Here is a 19306-nt window from a genome sequence, read left to right on the forward strand (position 1 = left end):
TGTGCCACAAATGTTGTTTTCTCACAAGAATAGTGTTATTACTGTGATGCGTTTATCTTATCAAGGACTCAGAATTAGGTAAATCAGCACTAAGACCAGCTATGCTAATTAGATCAGTGTTACAAGGACTGTGAATATCTATAACTGTTTTTAAATAGGAAAACCACATTCCAGGTTTTATGAAACAGGTCTAGTTGTAAATGAATACAAGAGACTGCAGAGTCTGAAAGCTATAGAGATATTATTATAGCCTGTAGTTAGTCTCTCATCGGTATCTTCACTGAAAATTAGTATAGTATACATGATATCAATTTACTCATCATTTTACATGTGTACTTTCAGAAGAGTTTTGGTGGAGAGGGGAAACTTTGATTTGGATGACTTGAAAAACAGGATGTTTAAGACAGCTATTCTTTACAATTTTTTCCCATAGTAAACAGAAAAATCATACTTTATCAGCATGTATCCTATCACATGCAAGCATGAATCATATTTTAGAAAAAAATTCTTGAAAACAGTAGACAGAATTTTCATGGGGTCTCAATTCATATAGGACAGTTTGCAGCCTTCAGCTAGGTAGGTGTTGTATGTCAATGAATGTGGATGCTTCTTGCTGGCTTTTTTGGTGATTGAGCAATGGTTAATGGTGATCACCAAGGCCATTTGCTGCTAGTTTGTACATCCATCCCTAAGTTGGCTAGCAAAATTGGTTTGGACACTTCTTCTCAGTTGACTTTCTTACTGCAGAATGGCACTACAAATAGTATCTACCTCACAGGATTGTTGAAAAGCTGTAAGAAATTATGCACAAAAAGCATTATAGCACACTTCCTGACACATGGTGAGTGCTCAAAAGGTATTGACAATCATTGCTACTCTGTGTATTTTGTTGAATGAATTCTCAAGCTGATTATAAATGCAGTCTAATGCCAAGTACTTTATAATTTAATGACATTTTGAGTTTATATATTAGTATGTTGCAGACTCTGGTGAGTTTAATGAGTTGATAAGGCAGAATCAATGTAAATCAGGATTGACCCTCTTTCCTGGAATTGTCTTAGACACTTCTAGAACTTTTAATGGAAGTTCAATTGCACAGCTGCCTGAGCCACAGTTTAATGTTTGTATTGTATTTTCACCAGCCAGCTCAGTCTATGGATGTATTGTTGCACCGTTATGGTTTTTTTTTTAAAGATTTTACTTATTTACCTGAAAGTCAGAGTTACAGAGAGGCAGAGGCAGAAAGAGAGAGAGAGAGAGAGAGACCAGGAGAGAGAGAGAGTGAGTCTTCCATCCACTGGTTCACTTCCTAGATGGCTGTGATGGCCAGAGCTGTGCCGTTCTGAAGCTAGGAGCCAAGAGCTTCTGCTAGGTTTCTCGTGTGGGTGCAGGGGCCCGAGGACTTGAGCCATCTTCTCCTGCTTTCCCAGGCCACAACAGAGAGCTGGATCCTAAGTGAAGCAGCCGGGACTTGAACCAGCGCCCATTTGGGATGCCAGCAATGCAGGCGGCAGCTTTACCTGCCACGCCATATCACCGGCCCCACACCAGTTATGTTAAACATCCCAGTACACACGGTGGTGAGCTCCCATGTTTTGAGACTCTATTCAAAGAAATATGGATGCCAAGGAAGCCTCCTCCCACTTTGGCTGAGTAGGCCTGGGATTCCAACCATCAACATGGATGTCACTTGACATATGTTTGTATATTGTCCTAAGGTTTTGCAGATTCAGCTTCTGGGAAGATGATATTCTAACTCATATTTTGAATGCTGGACTCAGATTTTTGTTCACAAGTTGTATTGTGGTGCTCTTTTAGTTGAGAATTGGATTTCCAGTGTTGTCAGGTTGCTATGCCAGCATCAGTGCTATTATTTGTCTGTTCTGTTTGTCCTTCCTTGATTAAAATGAATGAGAATCAGAAAAATAAAAGTATTGATTCTAGAGATATTCATGTAACACTAGAGATAATAATACATTTGGAGCAAAGATGGAAATCACTGGGTGGTCAAAGGAGGCAAGTGTGTAGCCTTGGTCAGATATTTTTTCTCACCTACGCTGGTCTACATCTTAAAGACAAGAAAGTGTTAACAAACCCATACCGAATGATGCATGCTCCCTCCAGAGTGGTACATGACAAAACAAAGTACTGAAGTTATCCAGGGTTAAACCTCTGCAACATTGCAAGTGTATTTCCAGGGATGTACAGTTCAGCTTGTCATCAGTGACATTACTGACATAGAAAAGCTTTAAAGAGTGGCAGTCACTCTTAAATAATCTTCTTAACATAGCCTCCAACATCAAGGATAGAGTCCTGCAAAATGTGGAGGATGGCAAGTGTCATTGTATGGTGATAAATTGGATTAAAAATTAAAAAAATTGCTCATGTAGAATAGATCTCGAACAGCTCCATTATTCTATTACTGTGTACCTCACTAACCACTTTTAATAGTGTCTGCACTACTTGTCTGGGTTCTCTTATAGCGTTTGGAAGAACAAGCCATGTAATGAAAGTACTACCTTTGTTGTCCTCTCTATCTACAACCATCCCCTGCTCCTTAACCCACAAACCACATACTATGAAAGAAAGAAATTCTACTTGGGTTTCTTTTGTCTGTATTTGCAAAGGAATTTTTTCTTTATTTCTTTACAGTAATTATACTACAAAAATTTATAAAAAATATTTCTCAGAGGAGTGGCCTAGCTGATAAGACAAACTCACTCCATATTGAAGTACCTGGGTTCAATTCCCAGTTCTGACTCCTGGCACTAGATTACTACTAATGCAGACCCTGGGGTGCTTCAGGTGATGGCTCAAGTTACTTGGTCCCTGCCATTTATGTGGCAGACATGGATTGAGTTCCCAGCTCCTGCCTTGTTTCAGGGTCCCTTTTTGTGAGTATTTGGGGATGAACCAGTGCAATGAGGAGGGCTCTTTCTCTGTTTCTCTCACCCTCTCCTTCTCCCTCTCTCTCCCTCCATGTCTTCCTCCTTCTCCGTTCCTCCCTCTTTGCCTCTCTCTCTCAAATAAATACATAAATTCTATAAAAATATTTCTCAGCTACTCACAGAACAAAGAGATAAAATTTTCCACAACAAAAACAATAACAAAATAATAACTCTCTTGTCTGATTGTCAATCAGGCATTATTTTTAAGCACTGCGTACTGTTTATATGTGTCCTTACTTTTAGCTATGATATGACAGAAGGAGCTGAGGCACCGATGAGGCTGTGTAGCTTGTCAAGGTCACATAGCTACTATGGAATGGAGGCTGGATTTAAACCTAAGCAGGTTTGCCACAGTCTTCAGTCTTAACCACTGCACACATTACTGCCTTTATTTCCATAAAGAATAGGGGAAGCAAACATATTACGAGGTTGTTTCAGCCTCGCTGACTGCATTTAATAATTACAGTACAGTCATCAAATTGTTATTAGATGATGATGATCATAGAATAGCTGATAGGGAAAGGGAAGAGAGAGAGGCCTTGAGAGGAAAACATCCTATTGGTTACATTTAAGAGTTTATGATAATCAACATTGTCTAGGTTTTGCCATCTGTCTAGAAAAGGTAATGTTGCCAGTAGGTTTGGGCTGCTTGCAGATGTGAACTTTTTAGCCAATAATCCTCAATGATCTTGATCAGGAAGAAGATGGAGAGGTGAGGCAATTGAGGAGTCAGACTATTGTGGCTCCACATGAAATATTTGAGAGCTTGGATTTAGGAGTGATTTGGAAGAAATTGTAAAGCAGATCCAGTGATCAAACATGATAATAAAAAAAATAGTGACAGAGGCTGGCGCTGTGACATAGTAGGCTAAGCCTGTGGCGCCAACATTCCATGTGGGCTCTGGTCTGTGTCCCAGCTGTTCCTCTTCAGATTCAGCTCTCTGCTATGGCCTGTGAAGGCTGTGGAAGATGGCACCAGTGCTTGGGCCCCTGTACCCATGTTGGGGACCCAGAAAAAGTTCCTAGTTCCTGGCTCTGGATGTTGTGGCCATTTGGGGAGTGAACCAGCAGAAAGAAGACCTTTTTCTCTGTCTCTGCCTCTCTGTCTGTAACTCTACCTCTCAAATAAATAAATAAAACCTTTTTTAAAAAACAGTGATAACAGGAACCTGAGAGAGGAATAGACTCGTGGCTTTGATGCTCACTGTATTGAGACTATGGAAAGATTTCAACAAGAACAAAAACAACATTGCTGCAAGTTCAAAACCAGAATAGAGAGACTAATACGAACAGGAAGGAGGACTCCTCAACTCCTATTACACTTCTGTCCTTTTTAGACAAGGAGGTTGATCTTTAGCCTGGGAAGAGTAGAGCAAATTCTTGTAAGAGGAAATTGAAACTCAAGATAGGTGATCTGATTGTGTAAGAGCATGGAGCGGCACTAAATGAGTTCAGGTCCTCTGACCAGCATGAATTTCATCCTGATGGATGGAGAGAACTTACTGACTGCTTGTCATCTTTGAGGAATTGTGGTGAAGAGAATTATTAATGCATTATCAGGGATGAGGCAGTGTCTCTATGAAAAGCAAATAAAAACAAAAACAAGAAGGTGTAGTTATCAAACAAAAGACAGCATGAAATTATTAAGAACAGAAGAATAATTGTTTCTGAATTCCTTTTTGTTGTTGATAATCTATTAGAATTGAAGATAAGAGCCTAGAGTAGGCAGGGATGTGATATATCGCATTTGGAAAGGTTTTTGGAGGTGGATATATGGGCTGGACATGTGGCCACAAAATGTGGCATAGGTACCTGTTAAAGATACAGATTTGTCTGTCATGACGCTGGAGATTCTGTTGTAGTGAGTCTTGGTTTGGGACCAATTTGGGTTTCGACTATTTTAAACAAATGCCCCTGGTTGCTTGCCACGCTGAGTATGTTTGGGAACTACTGGACTGTTTGAATGATAGACATACCATGTGTTGGATTTATGTTGTCCTCATAGTGTTACTATTACTATGCCTAATAGCTAATGTGTACATTGAATGACCATATGCCAGACACTATTCTAAGTCCTTCTAATGCATTAAGCCACTTAATGCTTTCCTCTGTCCTATGAAAAGATGCTGCTTTTATTATGCCCATTGTACAGATGGAGCAACTGTGACTTGCTTGAGGTCTCACAGATAGTAGTGTGGGCTGAGATTCAATCCTAGGCATTCTGGAGTGTTGGAAGTCCATGTTCCAGCTGCCCTCTCAGGAGTGTGGCTCATAGCCTGGGGTTGGCGGGAAAGGTCATGTCTGACCACATGGCATGCCTTGCCTGTATTTAACATCTGAGTAGCATCTTTATGAAGATCCTGGGATGATACATTTTCTTGGTACTTACATAGGAAGAAACAACTAAAACCAGCTGGAATTATTAATTTATTGACACCAGTTTTGGAAGCTTAAATGCAAATTTATTCCCTTAAAGAGCACATCAGCAGCAAAGACACTGGCTAAGGATGCCATGACTTTCCTGTTTTCCTGGTAGAAAAGATCAGAGTTGTTTTGGTGGACAACAAGCCCTACATCAATCAACAGGGGCTTTGTTCTGCCGCACCTTATGTCTGGGATGCCCTTTTCGACTTCCTCCTCTTTCTCTTGGCAAATTTTTAATCATCTTTAAAGTCAAATCCTAAATGTCACTTCAGCAATGGAGTCCCCTCTTTGACTTCCACAGGCGAATTCATCATCCCCTTCTTTCTGCTGCTTTAGCACTTTGTTTCTGATGTTAGAATTTTGCAATTATTCTTCCTAGTATGTTGCACCCCTGTTCACAGTCACCCAGCTGGAAACAGAGGAGGACATCATTTCCTCCTCCCTCCCTCCCACTGGGTGTCCCTTCCTTCACTAAGCCCTATTGATTTTAATTGTCTGCATATTGATAAAATCTGCCCCTTCTTGGTTCCTGCAGCTTCTACCCTGATTCCAGCCTGTGTCCTGACTTGTCTCCCAGCTGTAACTTGCCACACTCCTCTCCAGCCCCCACCACCACCACCACCTACTTCCCATTAAGCAATTAGATAATTCTCTCTCAAATATAGTCCGCCTGTGCTTTTCTGGCTCTCTCCAGCCAGAAGGATAACCTCAAGCCCTAACCACCTATGATCGAACCCTGTCCAACTCTGCAGCTCAACTTTTAACTCCTTGCCTTGCTTCTTGGACTCCGGTGACACTGAACTCATTGTAATTCCTCAGGCACTGTGCTGTTTCTTGCCAGCCTTGTTTTAGCTAAAGTGGTGGCCGCCAGGGATGGCTTCCCTGCCGTCCCTACTGCCTTGGTACTCCAGGGTTGTGTCTGGAAGACCCCCAGACTCCCTGCTTGGGGCTTTCTTCTTGCATATCTCTACCTCTCGCAATAAGCTAGAGCTGCTTATGGACAGGAACTGCGTCTCATTCTCTGTCCAGCAGCAAATAGGCACTAAGTATACGTTTCTTGAAAGAAGTGGGATTATTTGTGCTTGGAAAGACTAAAAGGAGTTAGAATCCTGCCTCTTCCTCTTCCTGGATGGGAGGCGTTGGATATTTTCTTGCTCTTCTTTGAAAGAACCTATTTGCTCATTTGTAAAATGAGGATAATTTTGCCCCTTTCTGGGGGCTATTGTGAAAATTAAGTGGGATAGCAATATTGTACAAAACTTACACCATTCCTGGGACCCTGATGCCTGCTTTTGTGTGATCAATGATGTGTTTCACATTTTTAAATGCATAGTTGCTTTTAAAAACATCAATAGGCAGCTGTTTGGCACCGTGGTTAAGTTGCCGTTTGGGATGCTCGCATCCCATATCAGAGTGTCTGGTTTGAGTTCTGGCTCCTCTGCTTATGATCCAACTTACTGTTAATGTGCGTCCTGGGATGCAGCAGGTGATGGCGCAAGTGCTTGGGTTCCTGCCGCCCACGTGGGAAAGCTGGATGGAGTTCTCAACTCCTGACTTCATCCTGGCCCAGGCCTGGGTGTTAGGCATTTGGGGAGTGAACCAGTGGATGGAAGAGCTCTCTTTCTTTGTCTCTCTCTCTTTCTCTCTTTCTGCATTTCAAAAAGAAAAAAAAAATGATACTTTCAACCTTATCCTCCATTCCTCCTCCTTCTTATTTTTAAAAAAATTGTACAATGACATATTTTCAGTTTATTTTATAATCACAAGCTTAACCCTCCACCAATTAAAGAATTCAACTATAATAAGCAGAAAAATCATTATGTTTAAAATGTATATATGAAATCTGTTCACCTTATATGAATAAGCATTTAATAAAAAAGAAAATAAATAAATCACAATAAATATAGCAATTGAATACTTTTTTGATCCTTGGCAACTAAATAAAATTCAGGATGTCTGTAAATAAAGTTTTCTGAAAATGAACATAGCTAGTCTCATTTGTTTTTTTGCATTATAACAGAGCTGAGTGGCTTCAACGGAGTTTCTGTGGTTTGTAAAGACTAAAATATTTACTGTCTGGCCCTTTACAGAAAAATCTTGGCAACTGCTGCCCTACTCAAATATAGGAAGATGCATGCTATTCACAACCTCCTCATTTACCCACAGTGAACTTTGGGAGGAAACAGTTCCTCTTTCTCATATTCAGACTTCTAGAGCTTCATCCTGGGTTTTGACATTCTGTTAAAGAAGGGTGTTCCAACAAGAATTTAAGGGATTGTTCAAGGAGATAGTAAGCATCCCATTGTTAGAGGTGCTAAAAATAGGTGGGCATACGTATTTTGTGGATTGCTATAGAATAGAATTTCTTAACCTTGCCTCTGTTGACATTTTGCAGTGAGTACTTCTTGGGGGTAGATTCTGTCCTCTGCTTGGTTGGTATAATGGTTACTAACCTGTATGGCCCTCACCCACTAGAAGCTAGTAGCATGTCCATCTCCAATCTGTGTCCAGATATTGTGTGTCCAGATATTGCAAATTGGGGATGAAATGGCTCCTAATTGAGAACCGCTGTTGTAGAACGTGCTAACATTAGCTGTGGATTAGACTGCTGGACTTTCTGTATCCTCAAAGCTATTACTATTAAAGGTTTTGAAGTGGAGGTCAGCTTCCCTGGGTGAACCAACTCTGTGGTTTTCTGCACCCCCAACCCAGTACCAGCCCCAGTCTTGTAGGGTGGCTAGAAGAATTAAATTCAATTAATTTATTAGCACAGTGCTTGGCATAAAGGAAGCCAGCATTGTCTCCAGTTTAGAGATTGTATTGATTTGATGTTTCCTGTTTTTTAAACAGGCCAATTTTGTTATTTTGGACTGCAAAGTAAAGAGGGAAAATTAGTCACAAATTAGTATGAGAAATACATATTTTAGTAATTTCCATTTTTAAGAGAACACAGTATAGATTGTTAACAGCATATTATTTTGTGGATCCATTTTTTGTGTTAGGGAAGAATTTAGAAAATTTTTCTGTTGCAAATGAAAATAGAAATCTCAAAATAATGCATGATCTCCTAGCCAGTGTTTGTTAGATACATATGCTTTATAAACATAGTTTCAGCAATGTTCATAGTGTCAACAATGCTCACAATCAGCGTAGGCAGGTAGGATGCCCCTTCATAGCACAAAGGGGTTAAGTAAAGGGTAGGTAGCACGTTGAGGACAAAAGTACCTTTTCTGAAATATGCTGGAGACTGAACATCAGAAGTGAAAATTCACTTATTTCTAGTGGCCCTGCTGTGGCCTCAAAGTAGCATACGTGTGGGCTTGGACCAGGTGCCTGTTGCTGCTGACTCCCTGACCCATAGGGCAGATCCACTGGACAGCAAATCACTAGTCACGGAATTGAAGAAAAGCTTCCTGTTTTCCTCTGGTCTTTAGAGTTTATTGATCTCTGGGTACTTTCCCGTAAAACTGCAAGCTGACCTAAGCTGAATGCCTAGGTAGAAATGTGACCACCCTGTGCTGTGTGCTTCTGTTGTTTGATGCCTCCCCCGAACTCTGCCATGCCTTGCTTCCCTGGGCCAAGGACTCTGTTGGAGCCCTGGACCAGAGTGGAAGAGACAGACCCCAAACAGGGCAGTGGGACATGGTTTATAACACATTTGGCTGTTTCATATGGCAAACTAGGGAGTTGCATTTATTTGTTTTTGTTAGCTAAAGGAAAAACTTTCCCATAATGAACGCCTGCTCTGTGCCAGGTGGGTCTAGGTGCCCAGGTGATTACAGGTGTCAAGTAGCACAGTAGCACCCAGCATCCCAAACTTGACAGGTGTTAGAAGCTTCTCCTCAGTGTGTTTTTAGCATTTTCTCTGTTTTTCTTTATTATGACGTGTATGGAACAAAAAGAAGAGGTAGGGGGATAATAAAATTTGTACTCATATTCCTAAGCAAATATTCACATTTTGACTTGTTTGCTACAGATTCTTTTTGAAAGAAATGAATTATCACAGAAAAATCAGTCACCTGTGTAATACTTCCAGAGACTTATTTTCCTCTTCCCTAGGGTAACCAGTACCCTAATTTTAGTGTTTACCAGGCCAGGTACATTTTTCTATTCTTACTGCATGTGTATGTGTCTCTTACATTATCTTTTGTGTGTAAATTTTATGTAAATGGCGCTATCAATCATGCTTTTGATGTATTTTGTACAATTCACATTGCTGTGTGCTTTGTTTTCAATCTGAAATTGGAATGTTACCCAAATGGGTTTTTGAATTTACTAAAAATAGTAGTCATTGATAGGTTGATTTATAATTAAATTTCTCTGTCAATCTTATGTGAAACAACTTTTTTGTTTGTTTTGTTTAGCTGTTTTTTTCTGAGATGTAGCCTGTGGGTAACTATAATTCCACTTCTTCTACTGTAATTTTGTTGAGTCTTCCTTTTCTTGACTGTGTCAGTTTTGATTTGTCAGTTTTTCCATTGTTGGGCATTGCAGTGGTCTGTAGTTCATGCTGTTACAGCCCTGTTTCAGTGAACATTCCTGCATGTGTCCATTGGAGCACCATTGGGAGACTATTCCTGAGAATATACCTACAGTATACACTACAAGGATACTTCAAAGCATTACTGGGATAGTGGAATTAAAACTAAGCTTATTTTGGTGAAAACAGATTGAAAGTCATACATAATTTTTTAATAAAGTGGACTTTCCATGAACTCTTTGAAGGGCCCTCATCTGTCTGCATTCATTGCTGATCCATTGCTGGTATCCATTGCTGATCTATTCCTGGTTCTCCTCAGTGTATAGATGGCTCATAATGCTGAATGCTGTCCCTGTAGCTACTGAAATTTCTCCCTTGGATGGCCTTAGGCTGTTCTTCCTCTTCTTTATGTAGTTGGTTCCCCATCAGGGCAGGGTAGAGCTTCCCTTTATTAATGTAAATCCTCCAGGAGTTCTGCTTTGGGCTAATCATCTTGTGATTGTGTCAGCAGGGCCGGAAGAAGTGGTAAAACTAACTGGGAGCTAAAGCATTGGGTATGGCTGAGTTTTAAGCACATTGGGCAATTAACTGTGCATGATGATACTGCAGGAAATGTCAGAAGACAATTATTTTCTAATCTTAATATTAAAAGAAACGATGTTATTTCTTTTACATTTTTAAAGTAACTTTTCCCTTCAAATTAGAGAAATGCATACTTTTCATTGTTTGATTCTACTTGGATAATACTATATATTCTGCAGTCGCTGTTGTGTATTTTTATCTTTTTTAATGCACAAGGTATATTGAACCACACTCTATAGATAATCAAATGAGAATATGAAAATCTGTATATTTGGTTGAATAAGTTTGTCATGAGCAGTTAAGAAAGTGATGGTGATTGTGGAGCCTGAACAGGATTTGGCTGCTCAGCAATTCCAGGCCCACTTGATAGGTCTTCAGTCACAGTGGCAATTATCATGGAAATGCTAGGTCCTTCCAAGGACCTGGAATGTGTATTATTTAGATTTTTCTGGACTGGACAAGTGGGATTTGTTTCTTCTACTCCAGTTATCAAAAAGATTAACCCTTTAACCTCTACATTTTAATTGTAACCATTGGGAAACAAAGAGGTTGTTTGTACAAGAGAGTTGGAAAAATGAGGCTTTATGCCAAGTGGAATGTTTCTCAGAAGAAAGAGGCAGCAATCATTGCACACATTTTTTTTTCTTGTGTTGCAGGCGTCTGTAGAGGCTTCTGGTGAAATCGAATTATGCAAGACTGGATTTCCCGAAGATGTGTACAGTGCTGTCTTATCGAAGGATGTGCACGAAGGACAGCCTCTTCTCAATGGTACTGTCCCAAAGATACTTGTACATATAGCATCCATGCTTTTGAAACCCACAAGCTATTAAAAACACTCTGGGTCAGCTTTCCTCCATAACAAGCATGAATTTTTTGCAATCACTGATGAGCCTGGAGGGACTATTTCAGATTACAGAAGAGCTCATGAATCTCTTATCTACATAATTGGAAGGCTCCTGGTCTCTTGAAAAATTCATATTTCTTCCTTTTTTAATTTATAGTAGGCAACTCTACACAACTGATTTTTACTGTTTTTCCTCATACATTTTACTTAAATTGAAAACTAATGTGTGACATAATTTTGTTCTAGTAGTTTAAAAAATGGTTTATGGTAAACACCCACTTAGAATTTAGAATTAAAGAAAGGATTTTATTATAATGTGTTTGACAAGACATGTCAAATTCAATATTTAGCTAAATTATAAAGAACAAATTAATCTCAATGAAGGATGAAATCTATATTTTATTATGATATTGTTTATAGAAATTATGATAGTTAATTTAGTTGTAGCATATGTGAGTTTCAAATATAGGCTCATTCTCCATTTGAATATGGATCAAGTTCATTACAGTTACCATTTGAAAACCCTCTCTAGTAATCTGAGGTAAAACCCAAGTATCAAAAGCAAAATTAAGAGCCCCCTCCTTGAGCTCCAACTGAGAGCAAATAAAATTTGAGATAACAGTGCCTCTGTGAACTTTATTATTCCATATAATGTCAAATTTTGATTTCCCACATATGCATATCACTGAGACTGTTTTCAAAGCTGTTTTGAAAAATCCTGTGAACCCTCAACTGATTAATTTTCACAGGACTATACCACACAGCCTTAATTGAAATATCTCTGCAGCACTCACAAAACTGTTATCCTACCTAATGGGTGATAGTTGACGTGATGGCAGCCTCCTTCAAATCACAGAATGTAGATTCTTTTTTAAAAAACGATTTATTTGCTAATTTATTTGAAAGAGTTAGACAGAGAAGAGGTAGAGAGAGGGAGAGAGAGAGAAAGAGAGAGAGAGAGGTCTTCCATCAGCTGGTTCACTCCCCAGTTGGCCACAATGGCTGGAGCTGCGCTGGGTCTCCCATGTGGGTGCAGGGGCCCAAGGACTTGGGCCATCTTCTACTGTTTTCCCAAGCCATAGCAGAGAGCTGGATCGGAAGTAGAGCAGCCGGGTCCCGAACCGATGCCCATAAGGTGTCACTCCCCCTCTTCGCAGAGGAACGACACAGAACCCTGCGTTGTTCTTTTGTCTGCTCAGCCCTTCCCGGGTTTGCTGCTGGTCCTTCCCTGGTTGGCTGCTGTCCTTCCACCTCCATGGAAGGGCGGTTCCCCCTGCCACTTTCCCCACTTCCACGGGGGAGCGGCACACTGCCGGCCGGCTCTCTCAGAGGCTGCTCAGATGTTATCCGGATGTTCCCTTTAGATGTTCCTGGTGCATGTTGTCTCTCTCCTCCTTTATAGTCCTCTTCCACCAATCCCAACTCTGCTACCCACACGCCGAGCACGCTGCTCTCCTCCAATCAGGAGCAGGATCAGCTCCTGCAGGTCATCACTCAAGTTGGCAAGAGGCAGCTGCGTAGAAGTTATTTACTCCCTTCTCAGCGCCATATTGTGGGAGAGCAGATGCATAGAATAAGTCTTAATTCCAGTAACTTAGTCTAGTCCGAGTTGCTCCCCACAATAAGGGATGCCGGCGCTTCAGGCCAGGGCATTAATCAGCTGTGCCACAGCACTGGCCCCAGGATGTAGATTCTGTTTAACTTCGTGGGAGTCTCAGAGTTCTTCTGCATGCTCATCATCTTCTGTACTTTTTTTTTTGTTTGTTTGTTTGACAGTCAGAGTGGACAGTGAGAGAGAGAGAGAGAGAGAAAGGTCTTCCTTTGCCGTTGGTTCACCCTCCAATGGCCGCCGCGGCCGGCCCGCTGCAGCCAGCACACCGTGCTGAACCGATGGCAGGAACCAGGTACTTATCCTGGTCTCCCATGGGGTGCAGGGCCCAAGGACTTGGGCCATCCTCCACTGCACTCCCTGGCCACAGCAGAGAGCTGGCCTGGAAGAGGGGCAACTGGGACAGAATCCGGCACCCCGACTGGGACTAGAACCGGTGTGCCGGCGTGGCAAGGCAGAGGATTAGCCTATTGAGCCGCGGCGCCGGCCTTCTGTACATTTTTAAATTCTTAGGCGGCATTGTAGAGCTTGTATGATGTGTAAAATATGGCAGAATAATTCAAATGAGTGAAAAATATGAGAATTGTTTGCATTTTTGCAATATATGGAGATTCATTTGTAAATAGGTCACTCCTTCTCCTAAATGTTTATAATATGTTGTTTACAGATTAACACATGGTCTGTCACTGGATATGAACTTCGGATGAATTACTTTGGCATACTGAATAGTTTTGAAAATGATAATCTGTTCTCCAATTACTAAATCATGCTGGTGACAGTAGAAATTGGCCATAGGTTCTTCCCAGTGTCTTTTTTAGTTTAACCTAGAAACTCGAGGTTGCTGCTAAAGTTGTTCGTGTGAAAGATAGAAAATATTTTTGATTTTGTACTCTAGTCATCATTGTGAGAAGAGTCCATTGTAGCCTCTAGTAGAATTTCTAACCAATTTGTTTTTATTTTTTAGCATTTTTTTAAAAAACTGCTTTCTACATGACATACCATTACATTTTGTCTTTATCATTTTTAGAATACATTAAGGAATACCAGCATCATAAAGCTTAAAACACACAATTGAAATATTGATTAATAGAAAAAATAAGTTTTTGGAAGAAAGCAAATTTATGTGGAATTTTGTGAAGCATGAACCTTCCTACTTGTAACAGTGTTGTCCTTAGTTAAGGTGTTTCTTTTGGAGAATGGCTACTTAGAGTGATTCAGGGTTTTTACCATTCCTGTCTTTTTGGATTTTTGGTGGGATGATAACCCAAAGCTGTGTGTATACACTGAGGCCGGATGCCATGCCATCAATATGTCCTTGAGCTCTGTGTACTGCACTGCGGCCATTCACCTGATACATACTGCAGCTAAAAGGAATCTGCTGCTAGGCCAACCAAAGTGATCACTTTGCTAGGGTTTTATGGTCTCTAGTGTCTAAGGAAAGCAGTAATACTACACAAAAGGCGTTCCAAGGCTTCATGGCATATTCTGCCATATTAAGGTTGACTTGAGAGTCCAAGAGCCTGCTGTAATCATGACTCCTAACTCTTGATGTTTCCTTTACTTTCCCACTGATGACACCCAGGGGGAGGAAGATAGTAGTAGCCCATCAATGTGTACAGTGTGGTTTCATAGAATATATCCAACACACTAGACCTTGTACAAAACTTAATATTTTTGTGTGTAGACCTCATGAATACTGACTGCTTTTCAAACAATTAAGTAACATGTTCTCGGTGAAAATGTTTAAAAAACGGTAAGCGTGAGATAGAGACATGAGGTGATACTAGTTGTGTTGGAATAGCTATTTTGGGGGAAGCAGTTTGGAGAGCATTATATCTTCCCTCTTCCCATTTCATTTTGTTTGCTTGTTTTTTGCTGTTGTAATGCATTTTATAGAAATAAAAAATGGACATGGTGATGCAACATGTTAAACAGCCACTTGGGGTGCCGGCATTCCATATTACAATGCCTGTAATCACATTCAACCAATATTTCCCATCCAGTTTCCTGCTAATGTGCTCACAGGGAGGGAGCAGATTATGACTCAAGTACTTGGATCCCTGCCACCCATGTGAGAGATCCAGCCTTTGACCTGACCCAGCCCCAGCTGTTGTTGGCATTTGGGGACTGAACCGTTGGCATTTGGGGACTGAACTGGTAGATGGAAGAGCTCTCTCTCTCTTTCACTTTGTTGCATTCCTTTGAAATAAATTAAAACAAATAAACTTTTAAAAAATGAAAAAGAACCCAAAAAACTGGTTTTATCCCTTGGTTTTCAAGAGTCTGTGTTTTGTGAAATTGCAAAGGGGGTGAAGTATTTTGTGACCAGCCATACATTTTATGTTAGGTCACGTGAAGAAGTCTTTGAGGATTATTTTCAAAAATGGCCGTACAGGCCCACATTTTCAGTTTTTGTTAGCAAACACAGATTTTACTTAACTCTGCCTCTGTTTTTTGAATATACAGGTTGGTTCTAGTTTTTCTCTCTGACATGCTGTGCTGTTGTGGAAATTATTGTTAGAGAATTTTGATTTTTCTTTAGAGATTTTGTTTGAGGGGATTTGTATTCAAAAGTAGAGTTATGAGGTCAAAGGGTAGATAGAAAATTTCTCTTACAGGCATCTTGTATGATTTTTTCATTCAAAAACTATTTTTAAAATGGCACATATATGTGGTATACAGTATAATTGGATACAATGTATAATAATCAAAGTGAGATAAATAGCATTTATATCTCCTTAAGTACTTTTCATTTCATTGTTTTGGGAACCTTCAAAAACTTTTCTTCTAGTTCTTTATAAGATATGTAATAAACTGTTGTCAGCCATAGAGGAGAACTTGGTTATAGGGCTAAAGTATGTTAGTTCTTTTCAACACCCCCATCTTCATTTAATTTCTTTTTATTTTTTTAATTAATTTATTTTTGACAGGCAGAGTGGACAGTAAAAGAGAGAGAGACAGAGAGAAAGGTCTTCCTTTTGCCGTTGGTTCACCCTCCAATGGCCGCTGTGGCCGGCGCGCTGCGGCTGGTGCACTGCGGCTGGTGCACCGCGCTGATCGGTAGCCAGGAGCCAGGTGCTTCTCCTTGTCTCCCATGTGGGTGCAGGGCCCAAGCACTTGGGCCATCCTCCACTGCACTCCCGGGCCACAGCAGAGAGCTGGACTGGAAGAGGGCCATTTAATTTCATGGTGTTTTTTTTTTTTTTTTTAATTTGGTCTTTCTCCCCTGATGAAAACCATTCTTTATTTTATCATGTGCCATACATATGTTTTCCTTTGTAAGTTAGGATCAATTCTAGTATGTTCAGGTAGTCATTTTTACCTTGCATTTTTCTATTCTGTTTTAGAAGCATTTATTGCCAACCCCCTCATTTTACAGACAAGCAAATTAGAGCTCAGAGAGATTATAGGCTTTTCCCGTGATTATAGAGCTCTTTAGGTTGTTAGTAGAAGACCTGGAATTAGAACTCAGGCTTCCTGATTTCTAATCTAGTTCGGGTGATGGTGATAGTAGAAACCTGTTATAGTATAACACAGAGAAGGCTGTAGGCTAATGGGAGATAGCCTGAATATCCACGTGTCTTGTATCAAGTTTGTCTTGGACCTGGTCTTCCATATTCTCCACTTAAGACCACATTTGTGCTGTACTAGTTGTATTTGGGATTTGTGGACTATAATGTAAACAATGCCTTCTGTAATTTAAAAATATCTTTCAGTTGTTGTTATTGTTAGTATTTTGTGCATGCCTGCTTACAAGCAGAAAAAAAATTTAAGGATTTAGAAGATAATATGTAGTATTTAATATTTAACTTAACACTGTAATGAGCTGGATGGGGGGGTGTTATAGTAGCACATTGCTTGAAAATTAAAAAACTGCAATCATCAATTTTCAATCTGTCATGAATAGTGTATCGGATGTTATGAAATAGCAGCTGTACTGTGTGACATTGCAGAGAGAATCCTGGGCTGTTTTGTGTGGATGTCAAGAATGATATTCCTGTGTGTTTTGCATTGGTGGTCTGGGTGCTTAGATGTTTTACTAAGTAAACTCCTCCAAATCTGATCAACATAAATAGCAACCAGCAATTACCATGGATATTTTCAGTAATCCATTCATACTCACCACCTCTGGGCAGTGCATGATGATTATTTTCAACTAGATGGAATTTGATTTAGATTAGTTTGCTTACTGATTAAGCCTTGTCTGCATTAACATGCTTGGAGGAAGCTACAGTACAGTGTCGTTAGATAACAGTGCTGAAATATCTTTTATTAGTTTAAGAGAACTATACAGCTGAACAACTGCATAATTTTAAATAATAGGAGTACTTCTGTATGATGTGATTTGCTGAGTAGCAAAGAGTTATATTAATCTGTTATGAAACCATTGGTTTTTGGTTTTGTTTTCTTTACTTTAGGCAATCACTGTTGTTATTGAATGTGTAAATGTTTTAAAATATTTGAAAGGTAGGTTTACAAACAACTTGTTTACACAGCCAGCCAGGACTTTGTACTTTACTGATTTTTCAATTGATTGTGGGAAATGGCACTAACCACAGAGATTGTTCTTTTGGATATTGATGATAAACTCTAAGGAGGAGTGAGTGAGATTTAGCTATTTGCATAAAAGTGGTAGCTTTTTGTTTATACATTTTTACAGGACAACGAACTATATAATAAGATCAGTAATGGAACCAAGAACTTAATCTTTATTTTCAGTATAATATTTCAAACCTTATTTAATACTTGCACTTTTTTCTGTTCCTTTGGACATTTTTTAGGTCTAGCTTTCTCAGTGTGTTGCTGCAAACTAAGATGAGCAGGTTTGACTAGACACATTTTTTGTTGTTGTTAAGTCTTTTTGGAGTTATTCATGGCTCTCAGTGATTTGAATAGCTGAGATTTGCTCATTGTCCCACTTGCAACCAAGGGATAGGCACTGCAGAAAGCAAGCCATGGTTCTACATCTACCACAAGCATATGAGCAAGCAGGGACCCAAATGGTTTTCATCCATTTTTTTTTTTTTGAAAGATGTATTCATTTGTTGGAAAGTCAGAGTTACAGAGAAAAGAGGCAGAGAGAGAGAGAGAGAGAGAGAGAGGTCTTCCATCCACTAATTCACTTCCAAATTGGCCACAATGGCCGGAGCTGTGCCAATCCGAAGCCAGGAGCCAGGAGCTTCTTCTGGATCTCCCATGGGAGTGCAGGGGCCCAAGGACTTGGACCATGCTCTGCTGCTATCCCGGGCCATAGAGAGCAGGATTGGAAGCAGAGCAGCTGGATCTCGAACCTGCGCCCATATGGGATACTGGTGCTTCAGGCCAGGGTGTTAACCCACTGTACCAGAGTGCCGGCCCCAACACCCATGCTTTTAAGATCAGAGAGGCACTTACTCTCTTTTCTTTCAGGCTCTCTACTAAGTAGAATGAACAGTCAGTTAGTGAAGTGTACTTCATGTTAGGTAGTGAGAACAGCTATGGGGAAAATAGGGAGTATGTGTGCTTCTGCAGCTTACACATAGCCTGGTCATTAGACGGATTATTCACAGGAGACAACTGAGGAAGTATTGATGTTGGTGATGGCCAAAGAGCTGTAGATAGCTTTTTTTTTTAAAGAATTATTTTATTTATTTAAAAGAGTTACAGAGAGAGGTAGAGACAGAGAGAAAGGTCTTCCTTTTCATTGGTTCCCTCCCCAAATGACCTCAACAGCCAGAACTGAGCTGATCTGAATCCCTGAGCCAAGAGCTTCTTCCGGGTCTCCCAAGCAGGTGCAAGAGCCTAAGGAGTTGGATCATCTTCTACCGCCTTCCCAGGCCATAGCAGAGCACTGGATTGGAAGAGGAGTAGCTGGGACTTGAACCAGCACCCATATGGGATGCCAGTGCTGCAGGCTGGGGCTTTAATCCACTGCACCTCAGTGCTGACCCCAAGAGCTATAGATATCTGAGGAAGAGCAAGTGCAAAAGCTCTAACATAGGAGTCTGGTGGTAAAGGAGGACAAGGAGCATAGTTGACTGATATAGGAAAAGCAAAGGGATTAGGTCAGAGCAGTAATGTGCCATTATGTGTGGGGGCTATTGCATGGACATGGCTTTGAATATGAGCTGGTAAAGAGTTGTTGGGGGAGGGGAATGGCACACAGCACTGTGGCATAGCAGATAAAGCTACTGCATGCAGTGTAGGCATCCCACATGGTTGCTGGTTCAAGTCCATGATGCTCTACTTGCCATCCAGCTTACTGCCAATGTGCCTGGGAAAGCAGCAGAGGATGGTCCCAGTGTTCACCCACATGGGAGACCTGCCTTCTGCCTTTGGCCTGGCGCATTCCTGGCCATTGCAGCCATTTGGGAGGTGAACCAGTGGATGGAATACATCTCTCTCTCTCTCTCTGCATCTGATTCTCCCTCTCTGTAACT

General features: G+C 40.5%; 1 protein-coding gene across 1 annotated transcript in view; it reads left to right on the forward strand.

Annotated features, from left to right (window-relative positions):
- The window catches only part of CDH2 (cadherin 2), a 241498-nt gene that overhangs the window by 18161 nt on the left and 204031 nt on the right, over positions 1-19306 (forward strand). The window contains exon 2 of the mRNA XM_051851320.3: positions 11091-11202. Within this exon, the coding sequence (XP_051707280.1) occupies positions 11091-11202 (112 nt within the window). The remainder of the gene's footprint in view (positions 1-11090; positions 11203-19306) is intronic.

Source organism: Oryctolagus cuniculus, chromosome 10, assembly GCF_051225735.1.
Source record: "Oryctolagus cuniculus isolate XC-2025 breed Fujian yellow rabbit chromosome 10, ASM5122573v1, whole genome shotgun sequence".
Lineage (NCBI taxonomy): Eukaryota > Metazoa > Chordata > Mammalia > Lagomorpha > Leporidae > Oryctolagus > Oryctolagus cuniculus.